The following is a 27729-nucleotide window of genomic DNA, read 5'->3' on the forward strand; positions in this document are numbered from 1 at the left end:
ACATCTCTAAACCATGCTTAGCAGTAGCTCTAAGCCACATAAAATGACTTCACTTTGCAGTCCATTGAAAGATACACTTTTCTGTACGCTGTAAAGACAGCGAGAGTCCAGCTTGTCTCATATGCCATTAAAAAACATATTGTTAAATGGCATATATTTGAATGCTGACACCTGATTAACATCTCATATTTTAAGTTAGCTGTAGATCAAAAGCAAAAAGTATTCTATCACGTAAGTTTGAAGAACTTATCTCTTTCCTAAAAGGCACCGATAGAATGTGAACACGCATCAGCTTCAGGTGAACTGGAAATTAACAAATTTTCAATATATACAAATGCATAAAAAAATATTTCCAGAATCAGTAACATCCTTGTTTCTGAAGATTATATAGAAGTTTATTTCTGCATTCTACATATTATGCATAGTTACATCTTAAGCAGCATGTGTGGTATGAGTTCTTAGCTCCTCTACTGCCATTTCAAATGTATAAATGTAGAAATTACTCCTCCCTAGAAAGTTAGATTTAAACATTTCAGGTTTTTAAAAATAGCTAAAGAAATAGTAAGTACCCTTGGTAGAATCCTGGATGTCAGCGTTCTCCCCGTGCTTCCTGTCCAAGTAAGACCAAGAGACTTGTCTTGCTGAACAATTAGTAACACAAGGCGCTCAGGCAAACAGAGATGTTCAGGTGTGCTCAGGTCCTTTTGTTGTTCCTGCTCCTTTGTAGTTGGTGGCTGGGCTGTGAGCCAAAAAAGGGCAGGGCTTAATTTGTACATAATTTACATTCCTTTTCAGGAAAAAAAAACACAACTCCACATCAGATCCTTCTAAATATCTTACTGTTACCTTGTAAAAGGATTGCTAGGACATTAGACAACACAAATACACTATTGTTACATCATTCTGTAGAGAAATGGCACTAGATTACTAAAACGTCTCACCTGGGGATTACAAAAAGTACAGAGAAAAAGGTTCTTATGAAAAACTGGAATGAAAATCTTAACACTAATGCTTGAAAACAAATTTATCTCTCACAGTTGTGTGGCAGCCAGTCACCAGTGGTATTCCCCAGGGGTCAGTACTGGGGTGGTCCTGTGTAACTTCTTTATTGATGATCTGGATGAGGGGACTGAGTGCACCTTCAGTACATTCACAGATGACACCAAGCTGGCAGGAAGAGTTCATCTGAGGCCAACTCTATGAGCTTTAACAAGATCAAGTCCTGGGTCCAGCACTTGGGTCACAATAACCCCAGGCAATGCTACAGGCTTGGGGCAGAGCGTAAAGCTGCAGGGAGAAAAGGGATCTGAGGCTATTAGTGGACAGATGGCTGAACATGAGCCAGCAGTGTGCCCAGGTGGCCAAGAAAGCCAGTGGCATCCTGGCTTGTATCAGAAATAGTGCCAGCAGATGGAGGCAGGAGGTGAGGCCACATCTTAAGTACTGTACTCAGTTTTGGGCCCCTTACTACAAGACACTGAAGCCCTGGAGCATGTCCAGAGAAGGGCAACGGAGCTGTGAAGAGTCTAAAGCACAGGGGGAGAGGCTGAGGGAACTGGGATGGTTTGGTCTGCAAAAGAGGAGGCGCAGGAGAGGTTCTCTACAGCTCCCTGAAAGGAGGCTGTGGCGAGGTGGGGTTGGCCTCTTCTCTGAGATAAGACAGATATGACAAGAAATAATGTTAAGTTGCACAGGGGAGGTTTAGGTTGGATATTAGGAAAAACTGCACCTCAGAAAGAGCGGTCAGGCAGTGTCACAGGCTGCACAGGGAAGTGGTGCAGTCACCGTCCCTGGAGGTGAAGAAGAAGACAGATGTGGAGCTCAGGAACGTGGTTTAGTGGACATGGTGGGGGGGCACTGACAGTTGGACTGGATGATCTTAGCGGCCTTTTCAAACCTTAACGATTCAATCATTATGAAATGTTGGTAGGATACCTCTCAACCAGTAGCAGATTGAAATGAAGTACATTTCCCTTCTACCTACACTTTTCAATATAAATTTGGGTAGAGAGAAGAAATAAAAACATTGTTTGGCTGTGATACTTAGCTCTTTCATCTTGATTTTTCTACCTTCATCTCCAATCCAATTTTTTAGGCACAAGAGTTATTCTCCTATTTCCAGGTGAAGTATAGGCAGCAAACTACCTGGTACACAACAGAAGAGGAAAAGGAGATTTACTCTTAAATAAAGCATTTAAAATTAATAATAAATTAAATGATTAATTATTACGGAAGTTCTCTGATTCTGAGATTTTAAAGTACTTTTAAAGCACAAAACCTTTTATAAATTAAACAATGAGAAATCAAAACCAGCATTTTAAATAGGTGTATCTAAAAGTAGGCTTCTGTAGTTAAGATGCTAAAGGAACACTCCCAAATCTGAATATAAATTACTTCTATTTTAAATGTTGGCATATTAAGAATATCTTGTAGGTGACTTTGTAATTTAAATACAATTTAATGGTATTTAATGGAGTCATGTGTTGACAAGCACACAGACTGACACCTAGACAAACATGTTTTAGTACAATATACATGCATTTCAGTCCTTGTAGTCTGCATTAGAATCTTCTAACCTGTCGAGTAAATTTGCACTTCTCAGACTGCAAAATGAGAGACAAACCCAAATCAGAGTAAAATCCTCAGGAATACAAAATTCCCTTGGTCGAGCTAGCCACAGCATTGACAGGTTTCACCATTTTATCTGAGAAAGACAGAGTTATTCCATCAATTCTAGAACTACTAAAGAACAACTCCACAAGTCACAGCATCTGGTCAGTGCTGCTCAGTGAAAATCAAAAAGGGGTACTTTAATTTGATTTTTGGTTCCCCTTTGGCCAGAAGGAGCCATCTCAGAAGAGCTTCCAGAAATGCTATTTTGTACCTCACTCTCAATTAAGAATACAGGTAGTCATACTTGATTCCCTAAGTCCTGCTATGCCTTGTTGAAAGAAACAGAAGCTAAAGTTACAACAAGAAATACTGCTGCATTAGTACTTCATTCAGGTCTGGAATGACAGCTCATACACAGTTTCTACCTTTTCTCCTGTGACCACCTGCAGTTCATACAGGCAACAGAAATAAGCAAACAGGCAGTACTTGCAGATGACTGCTGAAAATTCAACAGGAAGGAACACAACAGGAAGGTGTCACAAAGTTTGCTACTTTGTTTACAGAGACAGTTCCCATTTCTGAAGTATCATGATGGTTTATCAAAACATTACTCACATCCAGTCTGTAAAGCAGTGTTGAAAGGTAATTGCACTGTTTCACAGAGGAATCCAGTACACTTACACAAGCTGATTTTAAACTGCATGCTGATAGGACCTCTGATTCAGTAGATTCAGAGCCTGGCTGAGACAAGATGCCGCAGGACTGCAGGACACACAGGAACACACATTTGCACCTAGTGATGTGGGCACCAGCGCTGAATGCTGGACCACAGAGGGATGTGGTATCGTCAAAAGGATAATAGAGTTTACTTTCTTTATAATGCTCAAGTTTTCAGCCATCCATGGCTTTTCTGTCATCAAAATGAGGAGGAAATAATGCAATAGGTCACTTTAAAAGAATCTCAGAAATAGAAGGCCAGACTAGAGAGACTGAGCTAAGAGTTGTCTTTGTATTCTACCTGGAGGCCCAGGCATTTTTGTTTTTGAGTCTACTGCCAAATTGTCATCCTTTGCAGAGCCATCTCTAAGGCCACGATTGTTTCATATCACAGTTCTGACTACACAAAACAAGTCAACTTATAAAGTTATATATCCACTCCAGTCTCCAGTTCATCATTTGAGGCACAAGAGAAGACAATTCATAAAAAAAAAAAAAAGGAAATAAAATATTCATAAGCTTAAAAAGGAAAATGAACCTCACACACAGTCTCACAGCTATCAGATTGAAAATGGTTGTATTACAGATACAATTTGCACATTATTTCTTTTAGTTTAAAAGGTAAATCACAAAGGACATACGTTCTAGCAACTCCTTCAGGAACAGATACATCCCTCATCAGTGAACCTATTTTTTAATGATATAAGAAGAGATACTAGAGAGAGGAGAAAGCCTAGTGGTTGTCACAGTTGACAGCGGTCTTTGTCTATGTCTTTGCTGTAGGATTCTCAATGGAGTTTTAAGGTGATGATTTGGGCGATGGTCCATTCACCATATGGAATGGCATGTATCAGCAATTAAGACACATCAGAAAAGTGGAAGCAATAGATTATTTTTAATGTAACTGAAGATGAGAAGTCATCAAAAGGATATAAAGAGAGTGATGGGACAGGAAAACAACAGTTAGCTATGAGCAAGGCAGGACTACATTTTCAGGCTACAGGAAGGGAGTAGAGCTCTGGCTCTGGCTGTGAAATAACAGGAACCTGAATAAGGGTTTTTAATTGTGTGGAAGTTGTTATACAGAAAGGAGCCTTTAGCAGAGATGTAACCTAAGCATGAAGAACAAGACATAAGTCTGAGTTAACGTGACAGCCGGATGTTTGTCCTGAGTCATAGGCAAGATTACACGTTCTGGAGTGCCCAAGGGCAGAACAGCAGAAAAGCTTAAGGGACTCAGCTCTCTCCTAAAGCTACACTGAGCTGAGAATGTCCAAGCTAAGGCAAGAAAACAGGAGTGAGACATGAAAGACTGAAGTGGCAGGTGAGTTGCTCACATAAAATGGTTACTGAGATTGTCCAGAAAAAGGAGAACTTGATAGAATTATAAAAAAGTTAAGGGTGGTGATCTTCCTTAGGTTGTGTTCTGAAAAAACTAAAGAGACAGAAGGGAGAAAAAGGAGATAATGTGACTGAAACAAGAGAGAACAACATTTTAAGATGAGCATGGGGCACTATTCTGAAACCAGATGCAGACCTGATCTTCTCTGCCCATGTCCTAATATGTATGAGAATGATGAACAAGGGACACATTGCCTTCTCACCATGAGACAGCCTCAGAAGTCTAGCCAGTTAAAAGAGTGGTCAGAAAACCACACTGTTGTTCTTCTCCATCTTATTTCTTTTTACTGTAATCAGATCAAAAGCTGTGATGACCAAAGAGGATAGATGGCAGAAGAAGCATGTATAGTGAGGTAAAGGCTGATTGCATCAGGAGTGACCTGTGAAACTGAGTGTTTGTGGCTATCACTGGTACTATAAATTGCTGTCTGGTTTAAATGCTTGGTTGAGTTCATGTGACTCAAGTTCTTTGTGAGAAACAGGGTACGAGGATATTACACCTGTCTCAATCTTCTCCCAGTGTGAAATCAGCATGAAGTAATGGTGTTTACCCAGGCCAGGGAGCTACACAGCCTCTGTGACTTTACAGAGCGACCAGGGACCAAAACATGGAAGGACTCAGAGACCAACATTAAAGGACTGCAGGGAATCTCTACAAGTTGCTCATTGCTTTGGTATACTAAGCCTTGAGATATGAGATAAGCCACTTTGAGTGCTTCTTTTTATGAGCTATAGTGCCCTTTGTTTACAGGTAAAACTATAATGAAGAGGTGCTCCTGTCTGAGCTAGAAAGGAGTTGAGTTCAGAAAGAGCCTGGATACTGTGGCTTACAAGAAGCTTTGGAAGCAATAATTTGTTTCAGTTGGCTGGGAGGTAATCAAAGAAAAAGGTATAACTCTTCAAGACTATTGCTTGGGTAACATCTTTCACATCACTTTCTTCAGTGATTCCTTCACATTTTAAAATGTAGTATAAACAAAGTATATTAAAACTGACTGCTGTTCTAGTTTAAATTGACCACTTAAAAATCTATGCCATTTGACCTTAAATTCTTTCTATACAATAAAGAATAAAAAGTCCTTATGCAGACTTTGAAGATCTGGAAGCCTGAAAGATTCAGGTAACTTAAAGGTATGGCCACTCCTCTTCAATTTTATGTACTGCAAATAGAGCTAAAGCACTTGGTGTTTTTCAGCCCTTATTAAAACTGTCAGGAAAACTGTCATTTTCAAGAGGAAGAAAAAACATTTGTATGCACTGTTTCTAAAGCACTTGAAACAGACACAATATTAATGCAACAGATGTTGATGCATACTGGAAGTATGCATCATTCAAATGACACATTAACTTCTGTAGGATAGCACAACATTCTTCACAGTCCTTACTAACTTAGAAAAGTAAGATCCAAAGGCTACCACCTTACCTGTGGTCATTCTGTAATTTCATGCCATAAGAGAAACATGCAGATTCTCATTCCCATTATTAACAGAAGGCATATTTTCTGTACCTAACACAGCAAAAGAACAATGGAATGCTAGGATTAAAGTAAGAACCTTTGAGCAGCAAGTTCCTTCTGATTTTTTGTTAGACAAAAAGATACAAGCATTCACCACTGTGCATTTCAATCACTTGCCTTTTGTAAACACATTTTTTCTGTATAACAATGCAATTATAACTTTCTGTATAACAACTGAATACAGTCACATGTATTCTGATTAAAGATATAATACTGTGCTCTGTTTTTTTCATAATCTCTCATTTGGCTTTTTCTTTTTAATAGCATCAGATACAGTACTGCTAGGAACAAGCACATCTAATACTTCAAACATCTTTCCCTTAAAGTCTGAAAAATTAAGGTTTTTTAGTTTCAGTGTCAGACAGTTAGCTGTAACCCCGAGATCTCAGATTCCTTTAAAATCTCTCTGTTCTTCATTAACATACACGAGCATTCTCACACTGTCTCCTCCTTTTCCTGTGTCTGTGTATTTACTTGTATCATGATTCTACATATTTCACCATTTCCTCTTGGATGGAATAGAGCATGCATAAATACTATAAAGTACAGCCTTGGAACGTGCCACAGAAAGTGCTTTTCAACTTAGCCCCTCATTTAGTTTGCACTTGTGGTTGCTTTGCATGCTACAGAGATGGACTGATTTATGGGCCAAATGAAATGGCATCTGAGAGCCCACACTGCTAAGTTAGGGTGAAATTACAGAAAAAAAACCCAAGCATCTTGTAATAGCAATAATGAACATGCCCCTTATGTGTTCTAAGGTGTTAAAAAAGGGGACAGGTTGTACAGTGTTTGAAGGAAAGCAGTACAAAATAAATCATAAATAAATCATAAATAAAAGTGTTTCCATCGAAAGAACAGGGATGACATCTTGGCTTCTTAGATACAGAAGTCACAGAAAAAAACTGAAAAACAAAAGAAATATATATATATATATGCAGAAAAAAAGGTTAAGTTTTCTTTTAGTTCAAAAGCTCTCTGTCGGGTATGGCCTGTTTTCCTCTGAGGCTCTATGGCTGAAAAACACACAAAGAGTTCCTGAATTGCCAGTCCATACCAAGTTAATATAAACATCTGTACTCACACAGAGATCACCAATTCTTGCTGCAGTCTTCTGATGTATGGTTGAGAGCATCAAGGTAGCAACTGGTTTAATTCACTTTAATTCTCTGTATATAAATCAGAATATTTAGTGAATCACAGAAAACACATGACTTACAAAGAAGAAGGCAGAAAAGTATGCAACTTTGTCAATTATAAAACTCCTCTTTTATTATATTTTGAATAAAATAAATCGCATTCCAGAAAGCATAAACCAGGAAAGCAAGTGGTGCATATGTGACAAATCAACATAGAAAGGTCAATAACAGAGCACTCGATTAATCTGGTCATCACTGCTGACCCAGGTAGGCAATAGGTGGGAGACAGAAACTGTATTCTGAAGGATTGAGCTGTTCTAAGTAGGCAGCAGGGCTGATCAACCTGTAACGTCTCAGAAGTATGGAAAGAGGCTGGGTGAAAACCCTCAGCAAACAAAGAGGATGGAATACAATGGCTACATACTGCAACATCTGACTCTTTTAGAATCTTCTGTGGTTACACAAATTTTAATGTAAATATCTGTTCCTTCCTTTTCTGTTGCATTTTTCTTGAACAGAAACTCTTAGCTCACAGCACCAGCAAGAAGATACCTGAATTCCTACACATATTTAAGTTTACAGTCTGAACCTGGGAGCATTTCAAGAGATAAAGAGCTATAACATATGTCCAGACTAAACCAGTGCAAACAAATGAGCAATGTTTTAAGTATATGTAATTTCAGAAAGTTAGTGTACAGTGCAGTGAACTCAGGATTACACAGATCCATTTATGATCAGTTTGTGAGACTTTGGATAAACTGAGTTGTTTCCAATGAGTAAAATACAAAAACCAAATACCATACAGGAAAAAAAAAAGGCTGTAAATCAGAGGTTTGCCAGACTGCAATCTAACACAGCACACTGACATGTTTCAATTCTTATTTCATACAGAGTCTATGATATCACATTCAGGGTTACCTCCTAAGGACCTCTATAACAATATCAAAATATACACTCCAGCATTGAGACATTTCTTAAATCTGTCAAGGAATAAATAAGCATCTCTTGTTGGCAATACAGAAACCTTGTCTCTTCTGCCTGGATTTACTGTTTCAACAAATTCACTCCTTTTATCAGTAGTCAGCATCTATTACTTATATACATCCAATAAAAATGCAATTAATCCTATTGATTTACAGTTAAGACTTTATACCAAAGCATCTCAGCAGTGATACACATACTAACACACAGAAAATATACTGAAATATACTATCAAGAATCATGGAAAATGATGCTTAGCACAATGTGCCTTTTTAACTGCAGTCTGCCACAGTAGGCTGGTGCCAACATGGAAGGCAGGAGTAAGATGGTACAGAGCATACAACAGTAAAATGATACTTCTGTGATGGAAAGAAAAAGTTTTAGCTCTTTATGGAGATAAAACAGAAGAAGGAAAAGAGGCATCTCCCATATCAAATTATTTGAGTCATTCCCATCAGTTGGCACTCAGGAGAAGAGAATGGCTCCTGAATAAACTCAGACCATGTATCTGAATTTTGCAGTCTGGATCAATTTTCATTAAAATTACATATACTAAAACCATGAATTTCTAGCCCTCTGGAAGACAAAAGTAAACAGCTACAAAATGCTAATGAACTGTCACCACTGAGTTCCTCATTAAAAAAAAAATTGTATTTCATAAACTGGAAAAATATGTGCCTCAATACTGGATTTTCTTAAATGGCTCTGGAAACATTTTAAATCTTTCTATGGTAGGAAGTGCACAAGAACTTAACAGAATTGCTTTGAAGACTGGCAGTGTGTGATTATACAAACATAACCAGGTGTTAATCAGTATCAAGATATTCCTTATTTCCATGCCTGATGATTTCTGAATCACCCACTCTGATCCTTCTCTACTGCCAACATAACACGGAAAGAGTAAAAATAATTATTAGCAAATTTCTTTCAGCAAAGTCATTCCAACTTTGTTTTCTGCACTAGGGTTATTTCTTGGATTTGTTATTCAAAACTGAAGAAAAGAATTCTCTTTCTGGTATCACAGCCATCTGTCACATCTGTTAGTCACGAGAGCACCAGCAAACAAGTCTCAAACCAACTGCCAAAAAAATACACCTTTGGCATACCATCAATTGATGGAAGCAATTATTAGTGTGATGTGGTGAAATAATTATTCCTAACCTGTGGAGAAACAGGGGTCTGATTCTTGTACAACTATTACATTATGAAACCATTACATTATCTAAAATTTATATTCATTACATTAAAAACTATCCTCTGTTTACGTTTAGACTTTGGAGAGTTCAAGTCTTGATTTACTTTGAGTTCTGCAACACCCGTAAATGCAGTAAGGTGGCAACAGTTATCATTTGTGAGCTCTCCTCTGCCAGAAGTTTAGAGGAAGAAAAAAACAACAGTACATCCTTCCCTCTTTATACTTGCAGCTGGAAGCTTTAAGTATGCAATGAAGTGAGGCAGGCTACTGGTACCACTCCAAACATCTTCAACATCCCTTGTTGGCCTAAATTTTAATCCTACAAGTCAAACATATGAATCATTTTTTAAATACATCAAAATACATAAATCACATAAATTCACAGACACAACTGAAAAAGAATACTGGAAAAACAATATAAAGTAACCTGAGGAACTTAGAATTTACCTTACTTATGTGCTCAACTATGCTACAACATTTTGTACTTTCTGAAGTACGTTAACAGGAATGTCTTCCAATATGCTTTACAGTCAGTAGTTCACTTTGGAAAGATCAAAGACAGAGATGGTTGTGAAACAACAGCCTCTGTCTCTACATGCCTGTAACAACTTGCTTACTGCAGGATGGTTATCCTGTTTCTTCTCCAAACATCCCTTCATAGTGGCCAGGCCTTATACTGTGAATTCTGCCCACATTTGAACATGCTCCAGATTTTATTTTCTGTGAAGCAGCAGATCTGACTGGATTTTTTTCTTCTCTTTGGTTATATTGTGGAACCAGCTCAGCTAAGCACTAAAATCATTGCAAAACTTTCAGCTTTGAAAATGTCACTCCCATTAATAATCTTCACAGTCAGCTTATGATATGTTATCCTTCTAATGAAATGTTAAAGCTATGTATAAAATATGATTTATGGTGACTATTTACCTGAGCACTGTTTTTAAAAACAGAACTGTCCTTTGGGTTTATGTTCCATTTTTGTAGTAATAGCCTGTTTGAAAGAAAAAAAAATAATCACACAATTACAGTGGTTTTTCAGGAAAATATAAAGTAGCTTTTTAAGTCTGTTTAGTCATGAACTTGTGTCACAGAAAGTCTTTTTATTGCAGAGGTATAATGCATTTTGAATCTTTTTACAAGCACTTCTGCCTGCTATTATTAACAAAATGGCACTTTCTGCTTCTGGCAGTTAGGAAGCGCAACCATGAAAGGACATAAGGATCAACACAACTTTACTGTCTTCTCCTTTGGTTCTAGGCAGGTACCAAACCCAGCTCTGAATGCTACTAGGTGCAGCAGGAAACAGTGTGCCTCGTGAGCCAGTTCAGTTGGCTGAGATACAGATGGCACGCAGTGCTAACAGTTGTATTGCTCTCAGGAACTGACTCAGTACGTTTTGAGTCCACTGGGATACCTCTGCTTGGCATTACGTTACCTGTTAAATAGCTGTTAACAGAAAAGGCAAAGAGAAACCTTGTGGTAAGTGAGGATGCTAAAGAGAAGGAAAACTAAGGGAGAAAAAACCTGAACATGCAGAGAGATAAGGTAATTGAAAAGAACTGAAAGGAAAGAGGGGAAGACAGGACAGAATCTGGCAGGCCCAAGACTTGAAGGGAAAAGGAAAAAGATAGAGAGTCATACTAACTAGGAAAACAGAAAAAGACCTAGATTGAGAGATGAGATCAGAGGTCAGATCCTTTGGTAAATCACAACATGAAAGAGGAATGAAGAGGAAGGCTTAGGTAATCCTCCCAGGAAAAAAGCCAGTTGACATTTTAGAGGTCTTCAATGAAAAAGGGAGATGGATGGTAACTTGAAAAGCAGATGGGCTGCTGATGAACAGATCTCACATTATTCCATGTGACAATGTAATTCCAGCAGAAAGAGTGCATGATGGGGTGGTTAGAGAAATCAGGGTGAGGTAGCATTGAAGGAGACTATGTTGATTTTGCAAAATAAAAATAATGTGCATTTCAGGGTAAGAAGTCAGACTAAAGGAGGAGGTACTATAAAGGACATTTTATTTTTTCATAATCTATACATAGAGAAATATAATGATTTGGCATATGATAGAACTCAAAAAGTGAAGAACAACCTAATGCAATTTCCCTTTGATACAAGTGTTGGAGGGACCACAATGGTATGACGGTAGCTTTTTAAGACTTTAAAATTAAATCCATCTAAAGCAGAGAAATCATTTGCATGCCATTTTCCAAGCCTCAAAAAAACCTGCAATTGGTAGTACAAGGAAGAAACAGCAATTCTATTGCAAGTAGTAGACACTGGAATTCAGATTTCCTTTTTACTTCATGAAATAAAAATTATTGGAAGATTCTTGATACTCACCTCAAAGATTTTGCCTGCTTTAAAAAACCTCTAGCTTTTGCTACTTCCTCAGTAAGTTTCTTTAAATCATCTCCTTCGAAGTACGGGAAAACTGGATCCTGAAAACAGAATTAAAATAATCTACTTTAACCTGCATCTACTTCCTATTTTCAGTTTCTACACATTTTATGAACTGCCAAAGCTCCACATCTCCTTTCCCCAATCTGTTTGCAGAGGCCTTGGGATTACAAAGAGCAGAGCAACTCTGTATTAAATAAGATTCTGCTCATTAACAAATTTCTCTACTGCGGCAATCATTAATAATCTCCTTTTATAACATTAATGTGTTAAACACTGTACGAGGATTTTACAGTGACAAATGTAATTGAAGATGATGTGGATAAAAAAAAAAGTGTCCAGATAAAGGATGCTTCTGCTTCTCTTTCAAAAATATACACTGTGTTACGCACTGCTTTAGAAGTTTTGGTCACCTGGTTGAGGCAGAGTGCAGACAGACCTGCCAGAAATTAGGATTTCTCCTTTTGATTTCAATATGAAGTATTGTAAGATTCCTGTCTTATTCTTCTAGTGATTTTTCTTTCTTAAATGCAGTTTGACTACAGATGAAGAACTAAGTCAGAATGAAACAAAACCAAATCCAACAAGATCCAAACCATTTAACATACATCCTCATCATCGAATCCTTCTGTCAGCATTCGGTGTGCTGCTAATTGTCCATCCACGTCTCCAGAACTGCAGTGGTAGCGCCCTCCTGTCTGGGAGGCAAGCTTCTTCAGAAAGTCATTTGCCTCTCTGTTAATAATAAAGTAATGTCACTTATGAAAATTATTTATCTGAAAGCAAGAATAGAAAAATAATTTCTGAGAATTCCTCAAGAAAATATTAAATCAAAACAAGCAATTTGGAGGACTTGGTTTTAAATTGCTGTATCATTTCTAAACTTGAAGAACTAAGGAAGAATATACACTGCTTAGTCATCATAACCTCTGTAGACAGGTTGTTTTTTTTAACAAGAGGTTCATTGTACCAACAGAACCAGAATAAGAAGATAAACCAAAAAAATCAGAGAGCTGGTTGGCAAGGAAAGGCAGTAATATTTCACAAAGGGTAAGAAAACCAAAAGCTGGGAGATTCCATAAGAGGAAGGAAAATTTTGTGTGTGCTCCACAACTTACACTCTGCTTTATGCCTCTGTTACTTACCATTGTCCAATATGCCCCATAAGTAGATGTAGGAGATGCAGGCCACACAGCGACCGTGTGTCAGAACAGCCTGCCCCACTCCCACTGGCATGAATGCCTGCCTAGCTCAATCCTGTTCAGTGAACTGAGCATGTGGCATGCACTGAGAACTCTGCCTTCTGACAGTAAATAATCACTTTAAGGATTGTCTTTTTTTTCTTCTTGCTATGTATCACATACCTGTCTACACAGCTAAAAGAAATGGTGTGGATTTTAATATCTTGTTGCTTTCTCAATCTTTCAATTTCTTTCAAAATCAGATTACAACTGGTATCTGGTTTTCCATCAGTCAATATATACAATGCCTCCACACCCTGGAAACTGAGAGCTTTCTAAAAACCAGAAAACAAATAATTAGAATATTTAAATGAAAAGTAATACTTTAAAATGAAAACATTCAAGTCCAATCATTTAAGACAGCTTCATTATCAAGTTAGTTCTGTCTTTTCCTTTTCACTAAAATGAACTAAATCAAATATATATTCCTCCATGAAAATAAACATGCAGATAATTTGTAGCGTGAGGTACAATACACACAAGCAGAGCACCATCAAAAACTGAGTTACATTTGTGCCCCTTAAATAGTTCTGCAGAACTGCTGACAGAAGACTTTCATTACCCTTTAGAGGAGTAAAAGATGCTTAATATCTGAAAATCAGGCTAATTAGGATTTGGCCTTTCTACATCATGAAAACTTGCTACGATAATTGGCTCAGCAAATTTAACCTCTATGTAGACATTTCTTACAATTCTATTGCACTTATCTGCCAAGAAATCCAGAAAATGTATATAAATAGTCTTTAAAAGTACCAATAAAAAGAATCACTAATTTAGGCTAAAATTTCTATGCAGATTTAAATTTTAAGTCTCATGAAATTGCAAGTTCTCTCAGATCCTGTTTTAAGCTGTTATTACCAGTTAATTTCTGCATTAAGAATTTTTAAAAGAGAAGTTTGTTTCCCTACTTCTGAATTTCAGGAATCACACTCAATATCCATGTGATTCCAACCATCACTGCTTCTTTAAGATCCCTGTTTGCTTTATGCCAAATATCCCATAATAACAGCTGTACACAAGCAGTACTGGCTGTTTTCTCTCTCTGGGACTGTTTGAACACAAGGACTGATGCAACTATTGACATTTTTCCTAAACTGAGAATGGGGAGTGCACGTTTCTATTTTGTGAGCCTTACAGAGACAAACTGCGGCTTGATTCCAGATCCATTAAATGTTTTCAGTATAAGAGGTGTTTCATGTTGTGACCAAATAGTTTTCCTAAAATATTATCAGTCAGATAGAAGTGCTTTATCACTGCAAAACACCTTTTTCATCTCCAACACGCTATTGTGGGACTGGGATAAAATGTTGTTTCTGCATTGGATATTGAAAAGGGCAATTGATCTAAAGAAGTAAGCTGTAGCATATCCTTAGAAATAGCTGATGTGAAAAGTAGAAATACTACATACATATTAGTAACATATTTTAGAAAGATAGTTACCGAATTATGTGACAAATTCTTTCTCACAAAGCTGCAATAGACTTTAAATGTTCTAAACAATGTGGGTTTAGTATTCTGAACTGGGAAACACACTGTAAGGCTGTTCATTAGGCCAGCAGAAGTGAAATACATTTAACAAGCTTTAGAGCAGCCAGGGCCTTTACACAAAGCAGAACCATCCTACTCTGTGGGAATGTTAGGATGCCATAGACAGGCTCCAAGACACTCCCCTCCATCCTCCTTCCAAGCTTATCTCTATGCAAGCACAGAACAGAACAATGACGCACTGTAAAGGGCACAAATGCTAGGGGTAATCAAACAATTAAGAGGTTACGTTTATGTTTATGTTTCTGTTGTAAAGCGGGCATCCAAAAGTTATAACCAGATGTTTGTTAAGAAAGCGACTGTTAGAAGGCAATTAACCAATTAAGATATTTGTGTTTGGGTGGCAAGGATGTGTGTTTACTTGGTATTTGTATGATTAGTGAAGCGTTGTGAAAGAGTGTGAACCTGCAGTACTCCGCCAATGAGGAACCAGAGGAGAAAGAGATCAGCGTCAGGCAATAGGAGATAAAAGATGTAACACTGCTTTGTGTGTGCACTCCTGCTTGCTGGAGGCCCACCAGTGAATTGCAGATAAAATTTGCTTTATCACAGATACCGTCCTGGAAAATTATTTGGATATTTCCAACACTATACACAATTTACTAACCTGTAAAGCCATAAGGATGCAGGTATTACCATGAGCATGGAATTTGGACACCCACTGCACAGCATCGTGACATGTTTTATCAGTTGCCTCTACAAGATGCTCCCTCCAACTCTCTGTATTTTCTGCAAATCTCAACAGGTTAAACCTTGGGAGAAAGATGGCCCACAACATTTAAATCTAACCAGTCTTAACAGTCACGTTATATAAGACACTTTTGAAACAGAAAACAAAACCAAAAGAACAAAACCAACCACCAATTATTGGAATAAAGGGTAAGAAAACTTAAGTTATTCTGTGTCAGCTGAAAGACCCATGGTCTTTTCCAGTCCAACCATCCACTAATCACCAACAGTTCTCACTAAACCATGTCCCTCAACACAGTGTCCAAACGTTCTTTGAACGCCTCCAGAGTTGGTTACTCCACCACCTTCCTTGGCAGCCCATTCCAGTGCCTGACCATTCTTCCAGAGAAGTAGTATTTCCTAACAGATTATTAGCTATTGTTTCTTAATTACAGAAGTAGTGCAGAAGCAGTGCAATGTTTATCAGCAGTTTATTATACCTGACTTCATTTTTTCTCAGCTGCTCCCAGATAAGGGAGGTAAGTTCCTTCGTGATATGTGGCAAATATGGGTCCATGGAACCAGATGTATCAATCAAAACACAGACATTTGCTTCTAAAATGGTACCAAACAATCTTCGACTTCCTGCACCAGAATAATTAAAACTAAGTGTTATTACACAGACTTATTATGTTAAACATATGATTTTATTGAGCCTACGGTAAAATCTTCCATCTTCAGGAGTTATTCTGGATGCATTTCTACATAACAAATTCTAATATGAGTGGAAACAAGGTTGTTCAAGGATTAGTGATAGGAATGTCTTCCACCATTTCTAGTACTAACAAGCATTAGTTACTAGCCAATTATTACAACTTGCACTAAAAACAGGCTGAACTTTGCAATACAGAAAAAAAAAAAAAGTAACCATTTCCTAACAAAATTATTTATGAGTAACAAATCAAAATAGTTTTCCAAAGCAGTGATTCTGTGTTAAAATTAAAAGAGGCAGCTGCTACCACTCGAATAATTTCAAACCATGTGCCAAGCACACAATTCATTAATGATTTTGTCTACAAACAAAAGCTTATTGCTAAAATAAGAGATATATTTTTTTAAAGAAAAATGAAAACTGGGTTTCCAGAGCAGAGTTTGAAACAAAAAGCAATCAAGAAATGGAATTTTACAATTATGCTGCTCCAAATCACAAGACAGACACGACAGGCCATGCTTTATAGGAAAGATGCACAGCAATACCTGACAGAAGCCACTGTATTCTCTGCAGATAGCGTAGCAACACCTTCTCCATTTGTTCAATGTAGATTTCCAGTTCTTTAGATTGAACCTGCAGATGTCTCACAACCCCCTGAAAAATTGTTCATACAAAAGTACCTTACGTTAACAACTGTTACAAATGTAGTCCCTTCATTAGGATTTTTTAATCTTTAACTCTATGAAAAAGCATAAAAAATTTCTATAACTCAGTTGCTACTAAACAACTGCTTTACCCAAATTAGGAAAACCTGGTTCTTATTTCAGCCTGTTGTTTCAAGCAACAAAATTAAATAACTTGTCTGGAGAGATGCATCTGTTGCACTTCTTCTGACACTTTCATAGATATAATAAACCAGTAATATCCTAACTTTAACCTGTTATGTTTTTCTGGTCACTGCACAAACCAAACCAAGCAATATACAACATTCTTGTCGTTTCCCCTCACATTTGATTTCTCAAAGCTCTCCCTAAAAATAAATTTTTATATTACTATTCATACTGGATGAACAGAGGAGATGCCATACATTCTAAAGATCCCATGCTGTTCACATTTCAAATATATTAATCATCTTTTGTGGTGAATAGAGGCCTTCTCTAGTTTTCTACTAGAATGTTCATTTAGAATGAAAAACAAGAAACAGTAGAGGGGACATAAGACTAGCATCTCACAACACTGATTAATATGCACTGCTTTAGCAAATACAAAGCCTCTCAATGATGTAGGTACATAAAATCTGCAAAAGCTTACATTGATTTCTACACTGGGGAAGATAGTGCAGTACTTTGCTGACACTTTCTTGTGCAGAGACTCCACAATTTTCTTCTGGTGAGTGCAGCTTGGACCAAACATCAGTCTGGGCAATTCCAGTTTAAGCTTTTTAATACTGTACTTTGTCAGCCACTTGTAAAACAAACAAAAGGTGCAATTGGTTGTTAGTAAATTTTAGAACTATTCAAGTAATAATACGTTGTACAGAATCACAATTCAAATGTTCACATTAATTCATATTAACAATTCTAAAATGGCTATTTATTGGTAAGGAGCAAAATACCTCTTTGCTTGAACAGATTTCCTCTTTTTTTGGCAATCTGACAGAGGGAACATGCTTTCTTATGCAAACAGTCTTTGGATAACTTCGGAATACTGCACCTAGCAAGAAACACTTGGGAACATTAGAAACACTTAGGAAACATTAGGGAACATTCATAGCTCTTCACACGTGGTCTCATAGCCCTTTTGGAGCCTCATGAAAATATTCCTGTTGGTAAAATAAAACCAACAAACCAAACAGCAACAGAAAAACCCCAAGTATTTCACACATGATTTTTCATTTGACAAGAATTCAAAATTTCTGTATGAAGGAATACACAATAAGTCATTTTATCTTCAACATTACCTTTAAAAAAATCCAAACAATATCTTCTCATCATCTAAGGCATGACAGCATTTTTCCTTGAAGCATCTTTGACCAGAAGATCGCAGAGCACTTCACCAAAAGTCAAATTAGAAAACCCCAAGTCCACCCCTATTTGATAAGTGACGCTCACTTCCACTCATTATTTACAGCTGATTATGCACGACTTAGCATCCAAACAGTTTTATATTATAATAACTGCCAGTAAAAAGGCTTCACCCATTACACCTTGGTAACACATACCCACATTTCTTCCTTTGTCAGTATAAAATACTGACACAGAACACTCTGGCTGTTTCCTTGGTTTATATTTTCTTCTGTTCTCAGCCTGAGGCCATTGTTTTATTGTTTGTACTACAAAGAAAACAAAACAACAACCAGCAACACCATAAATGATGACTTCATTCAGCTGAGGATAAAACTCTGACATGCAATCCAGTTCTTCAGTTGCCACAGTTACACATACTTAATTTTCTTGGATAACAATTAAGAAGAATCTATATTATAGAATTTGTCACATACAAATCAAACCATAATCTTAACAATTTATAAATTGCCACTAGTAATTTATAAATTATGAATTATAAATATGATCAGTCTTACTAAATAACTTGAAAAGATTAGGGATTTAGAACAAGCAAAGCATTTGTTGCAACATTCAGTTATCATGGCACACAACACCTCATGCAAATATGAACCCACATCTGTAAAAGTTACTGAATATCAAGAATCTGATATCAATCAGTCGGTATTAAAGGCCCAAATTTAATACAAAAATTCAACAAATAAACAAAACAAAAACCGAAACCCTGCAGATGTTAGCAAAGCTATAAGAACAAAACAGGAAAATTATGAGAATTGAAAAATTGGGGTTGGAATCAATTTAAGAGCTGTTCCATGCACCAGCAGTAGCTGCAGGATGCAGCTCTTCAGATAACCTGACATTTGTGTTACAGTTTTCCTTTATTACTGGATCATAAATAAGTAGAAGAGCACACCAAGAACAACTGCTTACAAGAAAATTAACAAAAAATACATAAAACTAATAATAAATCTCTGAATTGTTGCAACTTCAAAAAAAACGTATAAATTGTAAACAAAGACAGGTGGGGTTTTAATTACGTTTTCAGGCATGTGACAAAGGAAGGCTCTTCTTTCCACCACATATATTTATGTTTTCTGATACAGGATGGATATTCAAGCAAATGTCCTGGAAACAGTTATACAGCTGGGCAGCATTCTTCCTCTCCTAATCTAGACAGATCACATCTACAACTCATTTAGAGGCATTTCACAAACTGCAATGTTCCCTATTGCTCTGTCTTCAAATAAGTACTGCTAGTGTTTCTAAAAGCTTAAATCCTTCACTTCTAATTTAGTACTTTATTTTTAGCAACTCCCAAACAAAGTAAAGACAAGAAGCCCCTCATCCATGCAGACCTGGTGGAATTTCTGCTTTTGCACTGGTGGGACGCCACGCTGGCACTCTGATGGAGGCGTTTTTCTCCACACAGTGTTTGTCTTTGACGTGCTATAAGCACAAAGAGAGAAGAAATTAAGAAGTATTTTAACCATACAGTACCATAATTGCCTAACTTATTCAAAACTGGAACTTCCATTATTCTCTAATTCCTGTTTTACTCTGGCTCTTCTTACTAGCCAGCAGGTTGCCATTATGACACATTAATTCGCAATTTCTTGCTAGGTTAATAACTCTAATTGCTCTGTTTTAATTTTCTTGCAGACTTTCTGCTGCCATTAAACTGAAGACTAATATTTAAGGTCAGATGAGGTTGGAGCATTTTTGTGACATGAAGGAGAGTATAGTATGGTAATGGATGGACTTGCTAAATAAAAGCAACTTCATAAAGCATGTTTCTGCTTTGCCTTTGCTTCTATTAAACACTGAATTTTTAAGGCCAGAGGAGGGGCAATTTAGACAATTTTAGATACTACAATGTTATTTAATCACTACAGTTATATTTAATTACTTCACAGGATTTAGTAAGGTGTACTTTTTTATGTAGCACTTTGAATGCAAATTAAAATGTAAATTCATAGTAGAGTCACAATACTGTTATTACTTCCTTCAAATTTTCAGCCTGAGCACTTCTCTCACAAAGACCAGCATATAATAGCCAGTTAATATCACTAATTAAAACAGACTGTATCTTAAAATGGAACTGTGAAGGATTTCAAACCATTCTAGCCAGACTCAGAGCTGTAGGTTTTGGAGATGGCAACTTCTGCGGCCTTCTTTTCTCTTTTGTGACAGCCACGGTTGCACCTGCTTCTGCTATAAGTGGATCAGCAGGCTGATTTCCTGAACGTTGCTTTAAGGATTCCACTAAGAAGGCACACTGAAATGGAAGTTCACGCTGCTTAGTAATTCATAAACATGACACTTCAAAGACTGACATCCTATATTTAATAAAATTGGTATTTGTTTTATTTATCATAAAAATAATAATCAGGTGATGCTTAACAACTCACAACCTCTTTGTGTTGTACTTCCTAAAACACATGGGAAGTAAACCCTCCCTGCTCTGAGCAAACATTCTAAAAGAAAAAGGAACACTACATGCACAGAGCCCAGGAGAATTGAGCAGTAGATGAACCGAATACATTCAGCCATTAAACAATAATACCAAAATACTTAAGATCCTATTGAATATTCACCAGTTGTTCTTTACGAAACAAATCATACAAAACACAGCACCACCAACAAAAAGTTTCATCTCAGACCTGCTCTGATCTCTGGCCAGACATCTCATTGCACATATCCTTCTATTCATACTTCAGAAAGAAACAGCTTTCATACAGCCAGGCTGCATGCTGCCCAAGCAAATGTATTACATATCTTGGGGAAAAAGTTAAATGCATGTAATATGGGGAGAGACTGAAGAGTTCTACATCCTTACTACGCTTCAGGAAACCTTTTTTTTTTTAATATTAGAGAAATGTACTGTGCAATTGACAACCTTTTCCTACGCTGTGATTTAAAGGAGTATATGAACCATTTTACTCGGGTATCCATGCACTTGGATAGAATCCTCTATCATAGGATTGGCAACAAACAGGAAAATCACTTCAAATGTGAACTCCTTATATTTGATAGGAAACCATGGACACTAACAGCCATCACTGCAGTGCTACTGTATCACTGCTTCCCAGTCCGTGTTTGCTCTAAGTGGCCATTCTCACATTCTCAAGTTTTCCTCTCTGTCTTACAAGGAATTTCATGCTGTCCAATTTTCTGCACTGCCAGTTGAACAAACGCTATTCCTTTTTTTTCTGAAGAAAAGCATAATTTCAGAAGATATATATAATTCATACCTTTTGGGAGTAGTTCTTTGCTTTTTCCATTTCAGATACAAGAACAGTGATATCATCGCTTTCAAAAATACCTGATAATCAAATATATGCTAGTCATTATTTTTAAGTATACAGAAAAGTGTAGAGTATGTCAAATATCAACAACAAAAAATAAAAATAAAAAAGCCTTGTTTCCCATTTGTTATGCAGTCTTTGCCTACTACACTAGTAAATAAATTTTAACTGTGTACTTTTAAAATATTTAGCAAAAAACAATGAAAGAACAGTGAATTACGAGATACAGTTTAGTAGCTTGTGGTACTGGGAATGGGAGGGTGGTTGGACTGGATGATCTTGAGGTCATTTCCAACCTTACGATTCTATGAATTTGAATAGAAAAACTCAATGCTGCATTATTATATTCTTTAAGATAGCCAAAAGCCTTAATTAAACTAAGACTTATGTTTGTATCTCAGTGCTAAACTAAACTTAAAACTAGACTTAACTAGAGGTAAAAAAAAAAAGCAATGATAGATATTATTTAATGAACGATAAAGAATGAAGTGCTGTCTCTCCTTTTCACTTACCTGCTTCTCCAAACCAATGAAATCTCCCATTGGCAGCCTGTACTATGTCTTTAAAAGCAATGGCAGTTTCTGTTGGGGTAGCATAGCGGGCTGGAATAATCCCACAGGAGTCAGCATCCTCCATTACACTGAACAGACAGACATGAAGCTGCAAATCAAAACCTCTGCAAGCCTCAGCCACGTAGGCACTGATTGTGTGCTATAAGGCAAAAATAAATCAAAATCAGAAGTCTCTCCGTATCATAGGTGAGTTTCCATCTGCTCCAGTTTTTCCTGAACTGATGAGCAAGCACTCTTAACCTGCATAATTCAGCACAGGACTATAACCTGAACAGCTGTATGACCTCTACAGTCATAGATATGTAGTAATGAAGTATTCTGCCAACAAGTTATGAAAAATAGCCAAGAGGACAAAAGAGAGGAAAAAATAAAATTGAGATTAATTCTGATGGGAATTTACAGAAGAACTGTAAAACCTGTAAAGATACTCACTGTTTCCTGATCAGGTATTCCAGTAGTCAGCAGGTAAATTCCTTGTGACTTGTGTTTATCCTTTTCTTTGAAGTCTACTTCCACAGCTCTTCTGAGAGCACTCATGAAATTCCTACTCCCACTGCACTGCAACCTCAATACCCACCTGAGAAGTTTACATTTCAAAGAGTGAATTGAGAAAAGCTTTTGTTTCTGCTAAAAGCAGTGAGAGAACTCTGAATCTTAAATAATACTGCTCTGGGACCTGTAGTTTTTTTGATAACAGCCACCAAAACCAGATTATACAAGCATTCAAAACATTTGTTCTAGTTTCTGTATTTCCACTACAGCAAACTACTTTTTAAGGTAGTTTCAGAGCACAGAGGTGAAAGAATTCCCTCTTAATTTTATGTGGGAAAAAACTGTAATAGCAGAACTGACAGGAATAAAAGAAAACCACAGAGGTATAATGAAACTACTGAGGATATAACTCCACGAAGACGATCATGAGATTTAGTTTCAGTGTGTATGGGGAAAAACAGTTTAGCTTCCAGATCTCAGCTGAATTTGAAGTAATTTTAAATTCTTTCTGTGACCTGTGCATTTCTTAAAAACCTCTGTATTTGTGTACTGACATACTCTATATACACATGAAATACAAAGACACTACGGCATACTGAACTTTATGACAGTTTTCACTACAAACCATCTATAACAATCACTATAGAACAGTTCGTGGCAAAGTATTTTTGTGATACTTAATTGTCTAAACTGTTCAGAATGCTGATTCATTTTATTTCTTTGTTATATCTGTTTCACAGTATCTATGCTCACTTAATTCCTAAGTATGGGAAAGGAATTTGATCCTACCTCCAAGCTGTTTGTAAGTTTTCAGGCTGGGAAGGAACCAGTTCCATCTGCCAAGGCACAATGTGGCTCCCAAATCTTTTAGAGAAAACAGCAATGAATTCTCACATTGTGCTTTAAAACAAACAAAAGAACTAGCAGAATTATCTGACAAAAAATCTGATTTAGGGTGTCATACAGGTAAAATTGTTATCTGTTTCCAGTTTCACACCACTTAGTTATTCATGTTTATCCATCACTCAGGGGTAGTCGTATTTTCAAAGCAGTGGGCCAGATTCCATTTTTTTTCTTGATCAGAATGCTAAATGAGCTGGTAAAAGCTCAGCAGAGGTAATGCAGGATTGCAATTGAAACAAAACAGCAACAGACAAACAGCATACTGCTCAGACCAATAACCCAGAGATGCTGCCTGCATTCATCTTATGAAGTAAGGGTTCTGTTCTCCCCAAAATTTTGAACCTCCATAAGTCTGTCTTTTTTAGCTGTCAGTCAGGTATCTGCCCAGCTGCTCTGTCATGTTTCTGACTGGCAGTGTGAGAACAGAAGTTTAAGAAGAATTAAACATTAAAGAAGTATTGGAGTCACTTTAAAATTTAAAGTGCATTCTCAGTAGTGCTGAGACAGCTCCAAAACCTTCTTCTAGTAAAAGTTTCTGCCACGTGCATTCACACTGTTATGAACAATACAAGAATCTCATCCAACCAGTTTCAGTCAGTCCAAAACAAAATGATTATTTTAGTTACTAATTTAATTCTATACACCTGATCCATACGTTTAGCGAGCAGTTTTGTCAGTGCTGCTCCTGCAACTACTTCATCATAACATGTGAAATACAAGTAAAATTCTAAAATATCCCCATTGGTAACGGCAGCCTACCAACACACTTCTTTCATTGCAAAGTTACATTTATTTTACAACAACCAAAAGTAGCTGCTTACGCTATAATATTGAAGCAATCCTTATTTGACATTTGTTCTTCAAGTAGGAGTCGCAAAGAATGTTGGATATGGATGATGCAGGTGGAGTTTGGCACTGATACATCAACAAGTATAACCACCCTATACAAGAAACATGTTATTTCTAAAAAACCAAAATTAATTGCATATTGTCATCTTCACTGCATTCTTGAGCTCACCAAAGAAAACATCTAACTATGTATAAAAATGTATGTGTACTGTCTATATAAAAACAATAATCTGTACAATCTAAAGTGAGATTCTTAAAATATATTAACAGAAATTTCTATCTTCCTTAAGCTATGCAATAATCAGTGTACTGGCACACGTAGGCACATACTGGCTACTAAACCCTCATCAGCTCCTCTTTCTTCTCTGTACTTGAATATCCAGAACATGGCTGAAACTTGGCTGTTATCCAACAAGAAGAATTGTTGGATAGTTCATTGTCCTTTCTCCAATCATCATTTCAGGAAGCTACACAGTATCATTCCAAAGATAAATGGAATTATCTCCCAGCAAGTCACTGACAAACAGTGCTGCTCAGACATCAACTGGCTGATGTTACCTGCAACTGCTATTAACTATTTGGGAAAAAGAAACTATTAATGATGATCTTCAGTATGGTCTCATATCAAGGTGTGCTTGTGAAGACCATGCAGGATGGTCACTGTGAATGGAAAGGGGGTATCTTGGGAGCAGTGCTTATGGAAAGTATCACAGATGTTATGGAAGTCAGTGGGACAGGTGTGCCCAACACAATTCAGTCCTTGATGAATGAACAAAGAGTTCCCTGGTAACAGTGGCCTAAGCCATCTTCTCTGAAACTTCATATTCAGTGTCTGCAAGCAAGACAATAAGAGCAATTACGCAACTGAAGTTGGGTGGGAGACCTCTGCTGAAGATTCAGACACATTGTTAATTATAATTGTTGTTATTATTGAAGATGATCCTCACACAAAATCAGCTAAAGAGCTCAATTCTCATGCTGGGAAAAAATCTGAAGTTTTTCTGATAAATCTGCATTGGCATTTGTCATCTGGCACTGCAATGCAGTTCAGGTGGAGGCAGAAATTTGAAACTCGGTTGAAACTTATCTTTCTGATAAGAATCCATAAGAGGCTGTACAGAAACACTCTGGGTATCAGTACTAATAGGAAGGGGTATGAGAGTTGACATAAGCACGACATTTGGCCAGAAACACCAGGTATACGTGGCTTAAGACAGACCACTCCCCAAATGCTTACTTGCTGGATAACTGAAATTTAAGAGTCTTGTCTTATTTAATGGATACTGCAGTTTTTTGTAGACTGATAATAACTGTAAATTCACTAGATTAGTAAATGAATGAATATCAGTATCTGTTGTCAAAAGTGGATTGCTTGCACTGGTCCTATCTGCAACTGTTGTCTCTACATCTGACCGTTTTGTGCCCTCTGATCCTCAGTGCTCATTTACACACAAAGCAGGGGTTGACAAATCAAAATCACCACCAATACACAAAACCAGGACTGCCAGAATACAATACCTCCTCTCACAAACACTTCCCCAAATTCTTCTGCTAGCAACAGACAGCCAGTTAATTCGTTTCTCATAGATTCTTACCATTTTGGCAAGGAGTTTCTGTGGATAAAATAAAGAAAATTTAAGATAAAAATAAAGATTTTCAAGTAAGTATTTTGTAACCAAATGCTTAATCCAGAACTAACATTAAACATAGTAATGATTCTCATTCATTTTAATGATACCATTTTATTATTAGTAAAGATAGCAGAACACAATCCATGAGATAAACATAAAATGACCAACATAGGGTCTAAAATATTCTCTTCATCTTCACTTTGTTAGCATGATTCAAAGTAGAGGCCAGAAAAAATAAACCAACCAACCACCTTCAGGCAACATTTGTAATAACATGTAACAGTTAAAATAAAAACTTAAAATATTTTCAAACACATACCATTTTTTTTAACACCATATTGACTTGAAGACATTAAGGCCATTTGTCCCAACTCTACAGAACACGACCTTCACAAGCACATGCATGCATTACATGCATGAGGACAAATCGAGGTAGAAAAGGGACATGGAACTCAGAAAGAAACTATAAGGTGGTACGAGAGACACCTACTGACACTGCAGTGTAGACACTGCTGCATATGCTACCCAAAAGGAAACAACCTGGACTACTCTGCACCTTTCTTATTTATCACCATCTTTCTATCTCTAGGGTGAGACAGTACATAGCTGGATGCTTTTCTACTTTTTGTCTTGTAAAATTTTCTTCACTGACCCCTTCAGTCTTACAATGCAGACACCGCACTGCTTGCTATGGAAGTCACACCATCAAGGCCTTAAAGACTATTGAGAACCAATGTTTAAACACACAGTTGCAGACTGGAAGGCAAGGAGTAAGAATTGGATAAGTATTGCCCAGATCTGTCAAACTAAAGGTGGCAATTAGTATCATTGCTTTATTGGCTGAACTCTACCCAGCCTTCCAAGCCTACTCGACAGAGTGTGCTCAACACTCTTATACTCTTTCATAAAAGTAGTTTCCCACTAATTTCCTGCTAACAAAAAGCATAACGAGCCTTTGTGATTACAGTGTTATGCCCCAGATTGAGAACAGTTCTTGTCCATATCGCAAGATGTGAAATTCTGGATCTGAAAGCATGGTGAACCTCTGCTCATCAAATCCCATTGCACAATCCTCCTGTTTTTCCCAGGATTCAAATCTCTCCACCGTAGTTCACCGTTCACATTAAGCTGCAGAACCAAAGCTGCAGCATTCACTGCCCACTCACGCCCAGCAATGCTGCAAACTGCAGCTGTTCCTCCCAGCACACTCATTTTGGAAGAAGAAACAAAAAAAACTCCACGCAAGCTGTCACTGGAAGGATTTAGAACTCAGGTTCTGGTGTTATGGTTTCCCAAGAGTCAGGTGGCATTTACTGCAGTGTCCCTGCCACACAATGTCTACATTCTCCTCATAGGAGGCACACCAGCAAAAGGTGTATTCATCAAACACACAAAATAATTTTGACTAGTAGAGACCAAGACTCTGCAGTGACAAGTGCAGCTCAGTATTCAACTAATTCAAATAATGATGTGATTTGCAGCAACATGCTGTCACAATATTCAGAATTCATTCCAAGCATAAAGAACAGCTGAGCATATGCTAAAACATTAACTACAAATGCCCAACTTGTACATATTAGTGATACCTTACTGCAAAGTAGAAGTATGAGAGCCTTCTGTAAAGAACTTGAAAATGATTTCTGCTTTCCAATGCTGAAAATGCTGAAAACACATCTAAATCATTTTCCCTCAACACTCGCATTAGGAAAGATAAATCATCCATGTGCATGACAAGAGTGCTGGAGGAACACAGTAAAGCCTAAAATGCTGCTCTTGCAAGTA

The 27729-nt window shown here is 37.2% G+C and overlaps 1 protein-coding gene across 4 annotated transcripts in view; it reads right to left on the reverse strand.

Annotated features, from left to right (window-relative positions):
• Positions 1-27729, reverse strand: part of LOC128078827 (putative short-chain dehydrogenase/reductase family 42E member 2) — a 42354-nt gene that overhangs the window by 14472 nt on the left and 153 nt on the right. For 2 of the 4 annotated variants that reach the window (XM_052679408.1, XM_052679406.1), the window contains exons 1-3: positions 7332-9877; positions 6155-6238; positions 570-2145 (exon numbers count right to left, since the gene is read on the reverse strand). Coding sequence is in view for 2 of the 4 variants with exons in the window: in XM_052679405.1 (XP_052535365.1) it covers positions 9876-9881; positions 10490-10553; positions 11909-12006; positions 12574-12700; positions 13330-13481; positions 15359-15503; positions 15921-16065; positions 16678-16786; positions 17444-17596; positions 17748-17845; positions 18354-18464; positions 19551-19641; positions 20312-20470; positions 21447-21517; positions 22013-22211; positions 22505-22649; positions 23354-23428; positions 24289-24408; positions 25835-25929 (2163 nt within the window). In the remaining 2 variants the exon portion in view is untranslated. Of the gene's footprint in view, positions 1-569; positions 2146-6154; positions 6239-7331; positions 9882-10489; positions 10554-11908; positions 12007-12573; positions 12701-13329; positions 13482-15358; positions 15504-15920; positions 16066-16677; positions 16787-17443; positions 17597-17747; positions 17846-18353; positions 18465-19550; positions 19642-20311; positions 20471-21446; positions 21518-22012; positions 22212-22504; positions 22650-23353; positions 23429-24288; positions 24409-25834; positions 25930-27729 lie in introns of those variants that run through there. The other 2 variants (XM_052679405.1, XM_052679404.1) reach the window with 2 other exon arrangements.

Source organism: Tympanuchus pallidicinctus, unplaced genomic scaffold (assembly GCF_026119805.1).
Source record: "Tympanuchus pallidicinctus isolate F22 unplaced genomic scaffold, pur_lepc_1.0 scaffold18, whole genome shotgun sequence".
Classification (NCBI taxonomy): Eukaryota; Metazoa; Chordata; class Aves; order Galliformes; family Phasianidae; genus Tympanuchus; species Tympanuchus pallidicinctus.